Source organism: Chelonoidis abingdonii, chromosome 5 (genome assembly GCF_003597395.2).
Source record: "Chelonoidis abingdonii isolate Lonesome George chromosome 5, CheloAbing_2.0, whole genome shotgun sequence".
NCBI lineage: Eukaryota > Metazoa > Chordata > Testudines > Testudinidae > Chelonoidis > Chelonoidis abingdonii.
The window spans coordinates 101,612,447-101,629,084 of record NC_133773.1 but is presented as its reverse complement, the minus strand read 5'-3'; the positions used below and the strand labels follow the sequence as shown (position 1 = coordinate 101,629,084).

General features: G+C 39.4%; 1 protein-coding gene across 3 annotated transcripts in view; it reads left to right on the top strand.

The window, feature by feature from the left end:
- The window catches only part of KLF3 (KLF transcription factor 3), a 32,364-nt gene extending 17,677 nt beyond the window's left edge, over nucleotides 1-14,687 (top strand). For all 3 annotated transcript variants that reach the window (XM_032775304.2, XM_032775281.2, XM_032775288.2), the window contains 4 exons: nucleotides 4,002-4,497; nucleotides 5,242-5,392; nucleotides 8,099-8,259; nucleotides 10,298-14,687. In XM_032775304.2, coding sequence (XP_032631195.1) covers nucleotides 4,002-4,497; nucleotides 5,242-5,392; nucleotides 8,099-8,259; nucleotides 10,298-10,479 — 990 coding nt within the window. In that variant the 3' untranslated portion in view covers nucleotides 10,480-14,687. The remainder of the gene's footprint in view (nucleotides 1-4,001; nucleotides 4,498-5,241; nucleotides 5,393-8,098; nucleotides 8,260-10,297) is intronic.
- The last annotated feature ends 1,951 nt before the right edge of the window (nucleotides 14,688-16,638 follow it).

Below are 16,638 nucleotides of genomic sequence, written 5' to 3'. Positions count from 1 at the left end.
CAGATAGTGTAAGGGACCAATCAAGGTGTAGTGGTCTATTACCACCTCTGCAGTCACAGGACAACGGTGGGATTCTTTAACAGCCTTCAGCTCAGTACAGATCTTAATCCCATGCTTAACTTCAAGCATGTTAGTAGTATCATTGGCTTCAGTGGAAGGCTCATGTGATTAAGTTGTTTGCTTATTCGGAGCCATCTTTAGGTACGTCTTTCACACAAACCATCACTGTTAGCGGAGTTCCTACATAGCAGAATGGGATCTACCAGTAGAAAAAGATCTCTTATGGGAGACCTCTCTTCACTCCCTGAAACTGCAGGCTTCAGGGCCACTGGCTGTTGTGACCGGAGGCTCTGGAAGGCCAAGCAGTTACTCCTAGTGGGGAGCAAGATCACAAACCACTTCTCTTGGTTACTGTTGGGAGTTCTTCTAGTAAGAGATTCTTCTTTACTGTTCCCTCTATGTGATGGCCAGCTTTTCCAGGCCAGCTTGGAGAAGTAGGGGGCAGTCACAATCTTTTTGAAAAGTATCAATTCTTATCAATCTGATAATGGTAATTGTTGCATTCCAGAGGGATTAAAATTAATTCATAATGAAGTTTCACTCTTCTAGAAGACAAATGAAACTTCAGTATAAGAGGAGTGAGATTCAGCTGAAAGTGACTTTCCCTTCACTTGAAGTGCAGCATCACTAGAGCACTATATGAGTTGCAATATAAGTGGATTGTATTGTCTATGCTATTTGTGTCTGTTTGATTGACAGAATACTCTTACTTTACATTAATCTATAATGTCATAGCCTGCACTTTTGTTTCAGTTTTTTATATGCCTAATATAAAGTAGAAAATGGTTGACTATGTTTTGGATGATTTTTATATGTATAATCTGAACAGAGAAGTTTGTTGTACTTTTTTCTGTTGTCTTTATACCTTTATTGACTTTTAAGGTTTTCTATACCTAGCATTTCTTCTTTTGCTTTTTAAGATTACAGAATTTTTTCCTACTTAGTTTTGTAAAGAAAAACTTTGTCTCCAACTTTTTTCCTATTGCTAACATTATCTGCAGTTCAAATAGGAACATGGCAAGTAAAATCTCAGAGTAGAGGAAAGCTTAGAAAAATGAAACAACCTCTCCAGACTGGCACAAAAGAATAGCTGACTGAAGTCAAATCTGTGCCAATTTAGTTACAACAATGAAAACCTTTCATTCAAAGCAATTCAAGAGGTCGGCAGCAGGTTTGAATCCCCAAAAAATCAACTGTTTTAAAAATATAATTGTCAGCATCCTAATTTTTAAAGTCTTTGTTACTTTGAACTTAATCTCTAACTTTTCTAAACTAATACTAAGAAGTTCCCCAAACAGCTCAGACTCATTATAGTATTTTTCTGCACTACTGTTTTAATAGATTGGCATTTTTCCAATGTGAGTTTCTTTTGACTTGGAGTCTTGAAAGAAAGAAAAATGTTTTAATGAACTAGGTTATAGCCCAAAGGTGTTTCATTCTTCTGCAGATTCCTACTTTACTGAAAAAATTTTCTTCTCTAAACTAAGATTTTAATTGGATAGTCTTTCTTTATTTTGCCTTTCTATTACTCTGTTACAATCCTCCTAGGCGTTCTCAATACAGTATGGTTTTAAAAACAGAAAGACTGGTTAGGCCTTGGTTCTGCAGAAACTTTAGCAGACTGTGACACAATGGGCCTACTCTTGTGCATGAAGGCAGGCAGATACGCAAATGTCTGTAGATTCAGGACCTTATATTGTCTGAATATAAGATTACTTTACTTGGATGAAAAATGTTCTAGGAATTCCACTATTGTTCACTGATACTGGAACAAAGTTCAAAAAATTAATGTACACACAGTGATGTTGTGATAATTCTTCCAGGGTTCCACTGTTGCCTAGTTGTACCACTAAATGTTTCTACGGTATAATGAAGTCAAGTGGACTTTGCACTGTAGGCCAATAACATAAGTTTTAACACAAACACGTAATACTACTTATGTATTAAGTGTTTGAATTTCTGCCTACATCCGTGCCTTAATCAGATTCAGTAGATGCTAAAAAGTGTTAAATATTAAACTCCATCAGTAGTCTGTGGCCTTGATCATTCAGAATTCTAATAAATATAATTATTTCCTTATTCAAGAGTGCTTGTGAGTTCTGTGTATATCTTGCTCTGAGAGGCACACGTGCTAAAATAGTTAAAAGATCTAAACCTTGAATTCCTGTGAACTTCATTATCAAAAACAAATACTGATATGATAGCTAAATTATTAATTTACTATAGGTATAAGCATAAGTTCTATTTTATATGAAAAATAATCCTGTAAGATCAACTGAATATAATTGCTGCAAAGATTCTTACATTTAATCCATTATATAATTTTAAGTAAATTCTAGAAATGAAAAATGTTATTACCAACCACATAGGTGGCAGTTCTCTTTTAATTTCCCTGTGTATGTAACTTTTTTTTTCAATTAATGCTAGTTATGTGTACGCATAGAGTGCAGAATAAACTACTCAGCTTCGTTGCTGTATATACCTACAATCATATCAATGCTATGGAAGAACTTCCCATTTTCTGAAGTGTCATAGAATTGTTTCCTGCAATAATCAAAACAAAGGCAATAACTCCAATACATTTTACAATAAGATTTTTGGCTAAGCTTCAAATGAATAGCAGTTAAAATATACCTGGGAGGAGGAGAAGAATACAGGTGTAAAAGCAAGGCAAGATCTAGCTAGAATTTTTAGTCCTAACAAAATGCATTTAAAAATATGGGAGTGATTGTATACTAGAATCCATTAACTTAATGCTCATAAATTATCTCTATCCTTACCGTTTTTAACAATTTGCCCCACATCCCCTTTCTGGTCCAGTGTGCTGCCAAAAAATCTAAACTGTGTTTTATTACTGTCAGGAAACAGCATAGCTACAGAGCAAGGATTGACTTGTCCAAGAACCACAAGTGGAAACTCAGTTAATAAAACTGCTGATATAAAAAATTAGTAGAATGGATAGTCTACACTTTGTATAGTTCATATTTTGGCACATCTCATCAGTTCATATAACTAGTTACCTTCATTAAAAATAACATGGTTTTACACATTTTTAATATGAGAAACTGTTCAGTAGAGTATCTCAGAGGTGACACATATTATACAGTGCTATGATGATTCTCAGTGTTTTACTGGAAAATGTTATTGCTTAGGTGTGAAAGGGTCAGTCATGGGCCTAATCTTGAAAGAGCATCATCAGCTCGCTCCCCTTGACTTACAGGAAGTATTCAGCACCTCAGATAATCCGACCCTTTGCCCCCTCTTCTGGATAGCTATTTTCCAAGTTTAAAACAGCAAGTTAGCTGCATTCTCCCCAACTCCTCTCCAAGAAAAAATGGTTTAGGATGTACTCATTTCTCTCTTTGCTTTTTCATATTTACTGTTTCTGATACTGATTGCGGAGCTGAGTTTCATACGTTTTGGTTTGGGGGGCTTTGTTGTAGAATAGATTTCTGTTTTAGTGAAGATTGAGACGCAGTGTTTTCCAGTTACTAGAACAATCGAGGGGATTTAGGATGCCTGAGGTTCTATTTCCAGCTTGACCACTGTCTTGCTTAGTCTCCATAGTGCCTGAGTTTATCCATCTCTAAATGAGGATAGTACCTAATGTACCTACCATGCAGGATGGATATGAAGCTTAATAAATGTTTGTAAAGCACTTTGAATAACTCTTGAGTTGTCTGGTTTTATTCCATTTCATCATGTATTGTGTACTGCTTCCCAGCTGATTAGTGAATCAGAAATTGAATCATTTCCCTTGTGAGAAATCTTGTACATTCTCTCAGAGAAAGGAGTACATAAAAATGCCATGTCTGCATCTTTTTTATTTTCCTTCACTTGATCAGCCATTAGTAACTTAGCGCTAGATTTTTATTTTTTTCCCCTATGTTACAGCTTCTGTATCAATTCTCATCCTTTTTTTTTCTCCCCTCCTGTCACAGTCATACCAGTCCAATTACATGGACCAAATGAAGCCAAACAAATACAGTGTCATTTATCCTACCCCAAATATGTTGCACAATAAATTCTATCAACCCCCAGAAGGACTATCTAATGGAATCCAAATGGAGCCAGTTGACCTTACAGTGAATAAACGAAGCTCACCACATTCAGCTGGAAGTTCTCCTTCTCCTCTGAAATTTCAGACTGTACATAGAAGAGCCTCACCTGGATTAACTTTGTCCTCACCCAGCCCACCTATGAAAAAATTCACCCCACCACCTCCCCCAGGAGTTCAACCTTTTTCCATGCCATTAACAATCCCTCCAGTAATGGCTGCTCTTTCACGCCCTGGACTTAGGAGCCCTGGAATACTTCCAATTATACAGCCACTTGTGGTCCAGCCTGTTCCTTTTATGTATGCTCCACATCTCCAGCAACCTATAATGGTGTCTACTGTTCTTCCAGAAGAGTTGGAAAATCCAAGTAGCATGCCAGGTGGGTGCTGTTGTGCTATGTTTCTCTTTTATGCAGGACCGGTGCTCTTTTATGCAACGCAGTTGCCCTGGGTGCCAACTTCTGGGGGCTTGCTGTACTGCTGTGCCATTCAGTGGTTTGGGGTTGTTTTTTGGGGGTTGGGGAGGTGTTCCTCCACTCCATTCAGCTGGCTATAGGGGGAGGAGTTGTTTTGTCTTTTTAGTTTGCTTTGATGTGGTGTGGTTTGGGGTTTTTTTGTTTTGCTCAGTTGCTGGGGGGAAGAGAGGGGACATGACATATTTTCTTCCAGCAAAGCAATTAGGGACACTACTCCTTTTTTGCTAGTCAGATCTGGAAAAATCATAGAAAGATCCATGAGTTTTTTAGGATAAGTCAAAATATTTTGAAGGGAAATGGAAAAGGGAGACAAATATTCTTTTATCTTCTTCTAAAACATACAATGCCTAGGCTTTACTGTGTGAATATTTCCCCTGGTCTTAACTGGATCAAATTTTGCTCTCATTGATACCCATATAAATCTATTCATATAAACAGAAGTAATCTAGATTTGAACTGGTATACATAAGAATAGACTTGTGTTGCATTCTAATTCCTCACGAGGTAGACTGAAAATTGAAAAGTCTTGTATTCTAATACGAGTCTTGATGCAAGATATCATGTTGTTAGTTTGGGCGGTTTTGTACAGATTTTGTCTTTCCTTTAACTCACATAACACTCTATATATTTTATTTTTTCCCCCTCTAGTGCCTGTAATTGAATCTTATGAGAAGCCCACATTAAAGAAAACAATCAAAGTAGAACCAGGAATTGAATCGCCAGGGACCGAGTTCTATCCTGAACAAATGTCTCCTCCAATGATGACCTCTTTGTCTCCTCAGCAAATAATGTTGCAAGAGTAAGTAATTAGTCCTAAAGTATCTATCTTCAGTTGAATAATGCAACATACTGCCTTGCTGTACATTGGGTTCCATATACACTAGCTACAAAATATAGGTTCTTTGAGGAGAAAGCTACTGTGCTTTGATACATTTAGTAAAATATCATAAATAAGGGTTGCAGATTGTAAATGAATTGGGTTTTGTGCTTAGTTTTTTCCTCCTCTGACTTTCAGCCTCAACTTTGTTTTCAACAATGTAATGGTTAGTATGCATGCTATGTACAGGTGAACTAGATAGATCTTCTATATTTGTACAATGTGTTCCTAAAGTAATATAGGGCCCAGTCCTGCAAACCACTACAAATGGAGCTTCTAGTGCAGTCAATAATAGTTCTTCCTGTAATAGTCCCACAGAACTGGGCCCATATTTAAACAGGTATTAAACTGTGGTAACCTGAAAAAATATTACACTGGGGCTGGGGTGAATTTTTGTGACCTTTTCTTAGAGAAGGAGCAACACCTCCTGGTGGTATTTGCTAGGGAGAAACCCCTCGGGTTTCAGAAATGCTTTTTTTGTCCCATGTAACTCTATTCAGATCTACCTCAGTTGTAGTGTTAAAAATCACCATTTCCTCAGGAAAATTCTGGCAGCCACCATAGCCACTGAACATTCTAGAGAGCCTGGCCCATGCTTCTGCCAAAGCAGCAGACACTGTGCTGGGAATGCCAGAACAGTTATAGCAGTAGTTGGGAGAGAGCTGGGTTGGGCTTCCCCCAATAATCCCTCCATCCTCGACAGCCTGGCACATGAAGCATCACCACCAGAAGCATCATACGGGACAGGAGTCCTCCGCCTCCCAGGGGTGGGGGGAGAGCAAACCAAGCAATAGTAGCCTAGGGTGGACCAGAGAGAATGAGCTGGGCTGGACTCCCCTTGATCACCCCCTCGACCCAGCACTGGGCACCAGCAGCCCTTCCTCCACTCTGGCATATCAGCATTCTCCTACTGCCATGTAGTGTTTTTAGTCCTGCTGTAGTGCTGAAGGCTCATGGTTCAGATCCTACTACTGATGCATGATAGGGAGGTCATTTGTACAGAATAGTTTTTAACTTTGTCCTTTCATAAAAACCTAAGATATCATATACAAAATATTGCATTAAACTAGCATTCTTTTAGTTGCAAAATCAAGCACCTGAAAGTTAGGAAAGTCAAATTTTGAGTTTCCTGTGTAACCTTAATTTGGTCCCCTTCTGAACATGCATTATTATATTTATATAATAACATACTATCTTTCCACAGGACCCTTGCCTTATTCAGTGCATGTGATGTACATACAAGGAGACTGAATGAAGGTGGCAAAAGCAACCATAAATCTGGCATTTTCTAACTCTTGAATTTGCTATCTAAATATTGGAGGGGGGGAGGGGTTGTATGTAAAATACATAAAAGCCGTTGACGTCTTACAATAAGCATTGGTGGGTTGTACAATCTAGCTATCTTAACCCAAGTCAACGTCTTTTGTATGGGAATTAAAGAAATATCAGAGTTCTCCCTTTAAATCAAAGTTCATGTATTCTTCTCAGACTGTTGCCATACACAGACATGGATGAAACGTAATATGAAGCCTTAATTTTGTGTTTTCTTGTTTGTGTGAAATCAAAGTTTGACTCATGCTACCATCATCACGTGGGCTGTGGGTGTGGGGACAAGGCCGGGCTTAAACAAACTGTCATAACATGATTTTTGGAAGACATTCTTAGTTGTTTGAGGGAAAACACCCACATGTGATTTAAGAGGCCTGTCTGTTTAAAAATAATATATTTTGCTCTTTTCCTTCCTCTAACATTGGCATAGAAGGCAGGTTCGTGAGTGGTCCCAGTGATTTATATATGCAGCTGATAATATCCTTAGAAGGGTGTGTTTATTCACATATACACATAATTGTTTATATATATAATATAAAATTGTACATGCAATATATATATATATATATATATATATATATATATATATATATATAATGTCTTACCTGAATAGTACCTGTGGGGTTAAAGGCAAGAAAATCATGTTTATGAAGGTGGTGTGCCAATTTCAGACATCCTGTGGGTGTGATATGCAGTCTAAACTCTACTTTTAGGAATTGACGTCAGTCGTAAAGGGAGGCCGCACCCTTCTGTCAGCACCAAACAGGAAATTCTTAATTACTCTCTAAAGGAGTGGCTGGAACAATAAAGACTCTGAGTTCTGCTTTAAGACTAAAGATATGATGTCTATAATAATATGGAAAAGCTGTTTTAAATTAAAAACAAATTAGCTGCCTTCTAAGGAAGAATAAAAAATGAAAATAAAAGCAATGAAAGTTAACTGGAAACTCACTGAGAGAGTTTGGAAATCCTGTGCGTCCTTGCCTGAGAAACGAGTCTGACTTCCATTCCTTTATAAGTAAAAATAAATTAAAATCCAAGCATGCTGAGAAGAACATCTTTGGTTTTGCTCATGCCACAAAGTGAATAAATTCAAAAGAGGAAAGAATCAAAATATTACTGCTAAAAATCTGTGAAATTTGCTAAGTTGTCTTAAATTCTTTTACATGCATGTAATGTAGTTCACATTGCTAAGAGACAGAGTGGTAGTGAATAAAGGAGCTCTATTGTGGATCATTGCAATGTGGTTTACTTTGTCAAATACTTTTCATCAGTCATAACTATAACTTCACTTCATAGGAATCACCCTTCAGTTATAGTTCAGCCAGGAAAGAGACCTTTACCTGTGGAATCTCCAGACACACAAAGGAAACGCAGAATACACAGGTGTGACTACGAAGGTTGCAACAAGGTCTATACTAAAAGCTCCCACCTAAAAGCTCACAGAAGAACGCATACAGGTATGAGCCTTGGGACACTTTCGTTTCATCCATGTTGGTCTGGATCAGTCAAGGCCAGGCTTCTAGCTTCTGCAGAAGACCAGCTCTAGATATAACAGGTGCTTCAGGCTTTTTCAAACAAAAGGAAATATATAGGCTAGCATAAATTTAAACAGAACAATTTGGATAAAGTAAAGACCACCAAGAAAACACTCTAAAGAAAGAACAGGTAAAGCAATCTAAATGTATCTCCTTCTGCCAGCTCACTGAGTCCTAGTCACATGTCCCAGGAAGTCCCATCATGTAGTGATAAAATCTTCCCTTTAGTCTGGGTTGGCTACAGAAACCCAAGATTAAAATTCAGTGGTAATGGTAGGTTACATGTCAGGTATAAATGGTGAAGTCATGCAGTTTAGAGAGGCTTGACATTCATTTGGGTTTACAAAATGAGTGACAGAGAATGGATCACTTGATGATTACCTGTTCATTCCTTCTGGGACACCAGGCATTGACCACTATTGGAAGACAGGATACTGGGCTAGATGGACCTTTGGTCTGACCTGGTACGACCGTTCTTATGTTAAAATGTGTGTTACATAGGGTATGTCTACAATTGAAATTAGCGGTGTGAAAGCTCAAGGAGAAATACTCACACTAGCTCTGATTGAACTGGCACATTGCAAACAGAGTGTAGCCACAACAACATGAGCAATGGGATGGGCTAGCCACCCATGCCTATGGTCTTGGGTACATACTCTAGGCATCCCATTCTGCCCGCTGTGCTGCTCCAGCAAAAATCTATTCTTAGTACTCTAGGTCAGTCAGAACTAGTGTATGTCTCCTTGAGCTGGGAGTAACACCCCTCACTCCAGGCATAGGTAAGCCCTTACAGGCCATGGAGTAGAAGGGGGATGGTGCAGGAAAAGCAGCTAACAGGAGGTTGTAAGTCAAAGCAGGCTCCTTGTGTTAGTTTCTTTTTTCCCTACTATACCCGCTTCTGCCCACATGGTATGCAAGGTACCCGTTTGCACACTCACCAAATGCCAAATCAATGCAAGTTGCACTGCCTCACAAGTTACATCACTGCTACATTTGGCTTTGAGACTTCCATAGGAGTAGCACTCATTTACACAGGCCTGAACTGGGTGCCAAATGTAAAGCGTCTTAAGATTTGGGCATTGCATCCAGCCACTCTTAAACACTGGCCAGTTCCTTCTGAATGCTCTTTTCGAAGAGCTCCTTTCAAATAAAGATGTCCCCCTACCTATTCTCAATCACCATATTCCAGGTATGCCCTGACACATCTGGACAAACACTGGAAGTGTGTGACAATAAGACATGTTCAGAGAAGATTCAGGGCCTGATTCCCATTTACACTATGGCCATTTACACCTCAGCAACGTCACGGAGCTTAGTGTGAATGAGAATCAGGCTCATAGAAAAGACATTAGTTAAGCAGACCCCCCTTTAAGTATAACCTTTTATGACAACATCATGATATTACGGTAACTTATACAGACTACAATCAGGCTGGGACCCTCTAGTGTTAGATGCTGACAAACGTATAGAAGAGACAATCATCAACCCCCCAAAGAACTTACAACATAAGGACTCAATCCTGCAAATGCTTAGACTCAAGCTTTACTTTGAGCACATGAATAGTTTCATAAGCTTGTGCTTAACTTTATTTAAGTCTAAGTCTTTGCAGGATCAGGGACCGAAGATTGACCACGTGTAACAAACCAATGGCAGGGGTAAGAAAGGGAGGGATGGGTTGACAGAGTAATACAAACAAAATGTAACACAAAAACCTTCTTGACATAGTTACTTCGTGCACATTTACAAATTCATAAGCAAACCAAGAACTTCACAAACTATGCTAGCTAGGTAGGTCAGTTTGGATGAGTGGAAAAGAATTAGTTGGAGTCTGAATGAGAGAGAGAGAGGATGAATCATATGGTATAAAGCAGTTAACATTTGTGTGATAACATTCAGAAACACCCTGGAGAAGCCTTTTTTTCGCCACTTTAAATTCCTTGTTCTCTGTTCCCTTTCCCAGGTGAAAAGCCATACAAGTGCACCTGGGAGGGATGCACGTGGAAGTTTGCTCGTTCTGATGAACTAACACGACATTTCCGTAAACATACCGGAATCAAACCCTTCCAGTGCCCGGACTGTGACCGTAGTTTCTCACGCTCGGACCATCTTGCTCTCCACAGGAAACGCCATATGCTAGTCTGAATGTCTCTTGTCCCTCAACTGCCCATCACGCTTTCTTTTTTACGTGTGCATTTTAATTTGGATTCAGCTGGTCTGAATCTCTGTGCTTACACAATTAAAAGCTTCCATATGGTCAGTATAGATGTTATCTAACCCTGCTATGTCCTTGCCACGGGTCAGACCTAAAGAATGTGAACATTTTTTTTTTCTAGGGATGCTAAGCAAACCCTTCCTACAGACAGTATGTGTAATGTATTCCTTTGTGAATAAGGGAATTTGTAAACTAGCAACTTTGTTGGTTTTATAATCAGCCAGCATAAATTGATCAACTAGTAAATGTTATTGAATATCCAGTCCTTGCCAGAGACTTTATTTACGAGCCCTGCAAAGGATACTCTCCTTTTATGCTCAACAGTGCAATGAATGGACTTTCCAACATTGCTGGTTACAGCAGCATGTTTAAAGCAACAGTTTTAGAAAGACACCTTCTCACTGTAGAAATCCCCTCTGCCAAGACAGTGAATGACACTGTAATAACTAACTAAGTAAATGAAAGATTACGTGATAGCTGATTTGGACTAAATGAATAATATTTGAAGAATCATCAGCAGAAATTGGTGTATACCCATGATCGTGCCTCTAAACAACTTCACCTATCTTTTGTATTATACTGTAGTACATGAGCTTGTGTTTATGATGCCTCAGTAGATTCCTTAAGTGTGTGATTCCTGTGTGAAACTCTGTTTTTTGTGCAACCTTATAGGTGGAACACACGGTACTCCTATGACATGACATGAAATGATTTTCACAGAGACCTACCATACCTCATTTCAGGGGTAAAGATGTATCCCTCGATAATCACTCCCCTGCATTTCCTGTTCTTTAAAAACTTCATCATACCTCAGAAGCAGCAGTTGTCATATCAAAATGCTTAAAACTGTACCATTGGTGGAAGTGAGTGCCAATTTGATACACTACAGTATTTAAATTTTAGTTCACAAGATTTTTTTGATGGCAAAAGGCTAAATGGCATCCAATAGGAAGCACTTCCTATGAGAAACTGAGTTGTGTAAATGTCTCAAATGAAGAGAGTAGGCTTGATAAGCCATTTAATGACTGATTTCATTTGTGGTTCTGTTGGTTTCTTGATGCTAGGTGGACCAAGAGATCCCATGGATGTGCTTGTCATATTAACAAATTGAATCAGAAAGGTTCAACTCCCAATTTCAGTTAACAAAATAAAATAAATACCCAAATAAAACAATGTAAAGTTTGATGCTAAATCTGTTCCAGAACTTTGGAGGTGTTAATTGCATTGAAAGGGAGGTTCCTGCATTTATTAGTTGGCTGCTTTTGTGACACCACAAGGAAACAAGATGTATTTGTCTAGACTGTTATGCACCACAATGTTTTTTGTTTAGTTCATCGTGCAAATCAGGCATAGTTCCTGCAATATGAAAACGTCATAGTCAAATTTTCACCTCATGGAAAAACCGATTGAAAAGGCAAATATCTGCATGCTGCCCTCTATGGGAAGGAATTTGAGACCTTGTGACGCAGGAAGTGTTCATGACCCTAAACACTGTGGACACCTGGAAAATCTTGCTTATCCAAGAGTTGCTGTGCCAGTTTACTCTCTTGGCAATGTGGTTCACATCTACCTGACATCCACAGCTGCTCCTCTCTGTCAGCAGAACTGGCAGGAAGGGGGGCATCTATAGTAGTGTAAATATAGGCCAATGTATAGACATTTGGGAGGGTAAAGAATAAAATCAGACCTTACAGCTATCTGAACTTTAACGCCAAGTGTGCATGAGCAGGTTTCAGGGGTTCCCCCAAGCAGGGCATTAGACTCACTAGGGCCCAGGTCAGAAAGCTGAAGCTCCACTGCATGGGGCTGAAGCCCGAGACCTTAATCCCCACCACCTGGGGCTGAAGCCAAAGCCAGCTTCACGGGGGTCCTAGGCAACTGCCCTGCTTGCTACCCCCTAACGCAGGCCCTGGCTTTTATATGCAGAAAACCAGTTGTGCTACAGGTGGCCTGTGGAGTTTTTAATAGCACGTTGGCGGGGCCTTAGAAAGAAAAAAGTTGAGAGCTCCTGATGTAAGGAATCTCTTACCCTTTTGCAGTGCTGTGGTGTCACACAGTCAAAACATACAGTGAGGAATGAGAATTTTCATGCCATATCTCCCAGCACTTGAAGTTTTGTGTAAGAGATCTGAGCCACATTCTGCTCTCCTACACCACTATAAGCCTGGAGTAACTTTCCTGGTATCAACTGAAACTATGCCAGATTTATAGTTGTGTAAGTGGCTAGAAATGTAATTACCAGGTAAATTTTCTCAGCCTTCTGTTGATACATGGCTCTGTCACTAACATGAAAAAACTTCCTGGAAAGAGAACTAGCATAGACTAGCACCAATTTTTTTTTTAAAGTGCCAGTAACATCACAGAATCAAAATTGATATCAAAATTAAGCTCTAGTTATTTACAGCTAGCTATTCCGTACATGAAGAACTCCTTGACTTTAATAGGGGCTCCACACAATGAGCTGCCACAGGATCAATTCCTGAATTTGAACTTTGAAACATATCACAGGAGGATAGATGTTTGGCATGCTGTGGATGAAAACAATTCAATTATAACCTGCAAACAAGCAGATAAGATCCTATAAAGAAAGGCAGGTGTCAGACATTCTAATTCCATTTCTATTTTTAACTAATATATTTGCATCAAATTTGGTATTTTTGTGTGACATTAAATTTCCTGTGCGTTTTTTTTTGGGGGGTGGGGGGAGCGGTCTTTCATAAAAACAGTTTTGTTAAGTGTTTGTATCTTTTGCTCACCATAATCTGGGCTACATGCTCTTCTGGCATAACTCCACTGAAGTTAATGAAATTACTCCAGCAGAGTATTAAATCGCTGAGATGTAGGCTATTAAATCAGCTGTTAACCTGTTTGCCTCTGTTTAAAGATATTGATAAAGAATTGTAGGGAGAAACACTGTTAAGATGCAATATAATTATAAAATGCCCTTGGCCATATGCTTTGATATAGGACACTGACCGCAGGTTTAAATTTAAACGTTAAATAGAATCTTAATTATTTGTAACCGAATAGGATAGTTTCATGTAAATGCCTTGTAATAGGATTTTTCACTTTATATATGTGGTGTCATATCTTCTGGGAAGTCAGAAAAGCAATTACAAAGTAAATTTTATCTTTTTAGTTTAAAATGTGAATCTGCATTTTAAATGGGGCATTAACTCTAACTTTGGTTTGGGGAGTGCATCAAAAAAAAATTAACTAAGGAAATTACTAAACAAGCATCAGCTCCAATCTAAAGAGCTCACTCCTCCTCTTGTAGACCTGAATGGAAGCAGGACTGGGTCTAAAGACACACACACAATTCCGCTGCAGGATTTGCTTTGTATATTTAAAAGAAAAACCTGTGCACTAGCCGTATTGCACTGTATAGTATGTAACTTGGAATACAATCATAGTAATATTATACCTGTATGTACCATTTAACATAATAATGGATTACATATTTCCAAGACAATCTTTCAGAGTTAAACAGGTATGACAGGTAATGTGGTTTTATTTAAATATACACTGTAGTTCTGTAGTGATCTGTCTAATGCCACAAACTTGTCTGAATATGTTGTCTGTGTTTTGTCTCTGTCAAGGTTAGCAAACTGTAAATTAATGCAAATCCTTTCTCAAAAAAAAGCAACAAACATTTTACATATATTAAGAGGGTTACAAAAATGTTCATTGTCTTACAGATATTAGCACTTTTCTGCTATTTATGTACCTTAAATGTTAGAGGGTCAAAATAATCTTTCTGCTTAGCATTTCTTAAAACATTACCTGCAGCTATAGCAGGGATATTCCATTTACTTTAATACTTGTATAAACTATACAGAAATTTTTTTAATAAAATGTAATATATTTTATAAGCTAATAAGACTGAGTGGGTAATTAAAGGTTTCTAGCATGCATTACTATAACTTGCAAATACTGAAACATTTTGGTAATCTTTCTTACTAAAAATGTGAATGTTTAATGTACTTTCACTGTTTCTACTTTGGTAGTCCAATGGGAATTCAGTAATGACATTTTGTCATGTCAAACTGTGAACATAAATTTGTACTGTACAGTCCTCATACTATATACAGTATACAATATGTATTATACTTGTTAATAAAACTATCAGAATATTAAATGTGATCATGTAGTTATATACCATACAGAGCATACTTACATATGAACCAGGATGATCAGAAAAGAAGCTTTAGAAATATGTAAAATCAGCACTTGTTAAAATGCAAAACAAAAAAATCCAGAAGCCACAATTTCCCATTTCTGAATCCTAAAAAACCATTTAGAAGTCAGATTGCTGGAGTAGCTAAAGCACCATACATATTTTCATGCAAAATACTTCTATATCCATTAAAGAGTATGCTGATCTATGAATCATATGGATTAAGGTTAGATTCACTACAGTGCACACACCACATATCTTATGGATACATCTGAATGAAGAGGGTAAAGCAAAACTAAAAACTTAGTGCAAACAGATCACTGGATTTTGATTCCATCTCTCTTTATTATTTGCAATTCCCTAGCAATCAAACTTTTTTATACTAATGTTTTCAAAAAGTGAATTTCAGGTTCATAGTCAAGATTAGTTTAACGAATGAATAAATAATGTTTGAGGCAGATGTTGCTGCCCACCCCAGCGGGTCCAGGGGCCAAGCTGCCCTAACACCCGGTGCTGTAGGGTGGGTTGCCCTACCACCAGGGTTGCTCTACCCCATGCAGTGGGGTCCGAGACAGCTTTGCCTATGTGGTGGGGTCTGGGGCTGTCCTGCCCTGCACAGTGGAGTCCGGGGCTGCCCTGCCCTGGCCCACATGGGGGGTCCAGGGCTGGTGAGCTGCCCTACCACTCACAGCAGGGTCCGGGGCCACCAGGGCTGCTTTGCCTTGCTGCACAGTTGGGTCTGGGGCTGCCCTGCTGCCCAGCCCCACAGCAGGCTCCGCTCCTGGCCCCACTCTGTGGAAAGGTCTCTGGGCAGGGGCTGGGATGCTGGGCATAAGGGTCTGTGGGGAGGCTGGGGCGGGGGGGCACTCTGGTTCTCAACCTGCAGCCCAAGTAACAAATTGTGGGCTGCAAAATACATTGAGAACCACTGCTTTATGTAGACTTACGGTATAATCTGCAGCTCCGGATTGTCAATAATTGCTGTGCACAGCAGTCAGCACGGAAGCATATAGACTATTGGTGGGCAACCTGTGGCCCATCTGCGGCTGACGGGCAGCCAGTTTGTTTACATTTGTATGGCCACCTGCAATTCCCAGTGGCTGCAGTTCACCATTCCTGGCCAATAGGAGCTGTGTGAATCAGCGGCCAGTATGTCCCTGCTTCCCACAGCTCCCATTGGCCGGGAACAGCAAACCGCAGCCACTGGGAGCTGCGGGCGGCCATGCAAATATAAACAAACTGGCTGGCAGCACACCAGCAGGCCACGTGCAGCCTGTGGGCCACAGGTTGCCCACCACTGATGTAGACCCTGCAGAAGCTTTCAGCTCAACTCTAAAGCATCAGCATTACAGAAACTGAAGAAACAAAGTCAGACAGATTTCAGTGCTACGCTATTTACCAAAGCCTTTTAATTCTGAAAAATGCATCTGTGCTACATGGAAGGGTTATATGAGGCCACAAGGAGGGTGGAATAAGCATTTGACCATTAAATCCAGAGATTTAAGTAATTTTAAGTGGATGTGGATTTTACTGTAGCTTCAGGTTGCAGTGACCTACATGTTGTTCAGTTATGCATGTCATGTGTCTATTTACTGTTCTTTACAGAAAGAAATACATAGGTACCACAGCAAGAGGCTGCTTCAGAGCATCTTTCTTAAAGACAAAGGACTAGGAACTGTTCCTGCTTGTGGCCTCAATAACTCTGCTTATTATGTTCCAGCTGATGCACACTCAACATGATGTTCTGAGCAAGGTAGGGAAATGGTGGCTTTAAGCCATTTTTGTGCTGATCCTGGACATGGTCTGAGGTTGGTCTTTCTAATGCCCAGCTACCTGTGGCCCCAAATGGACAATCTAGCAACATTGCAGCCTGATCCCATAGGCTGGGGCGAGGGAAGTGGTGTAAGATTTC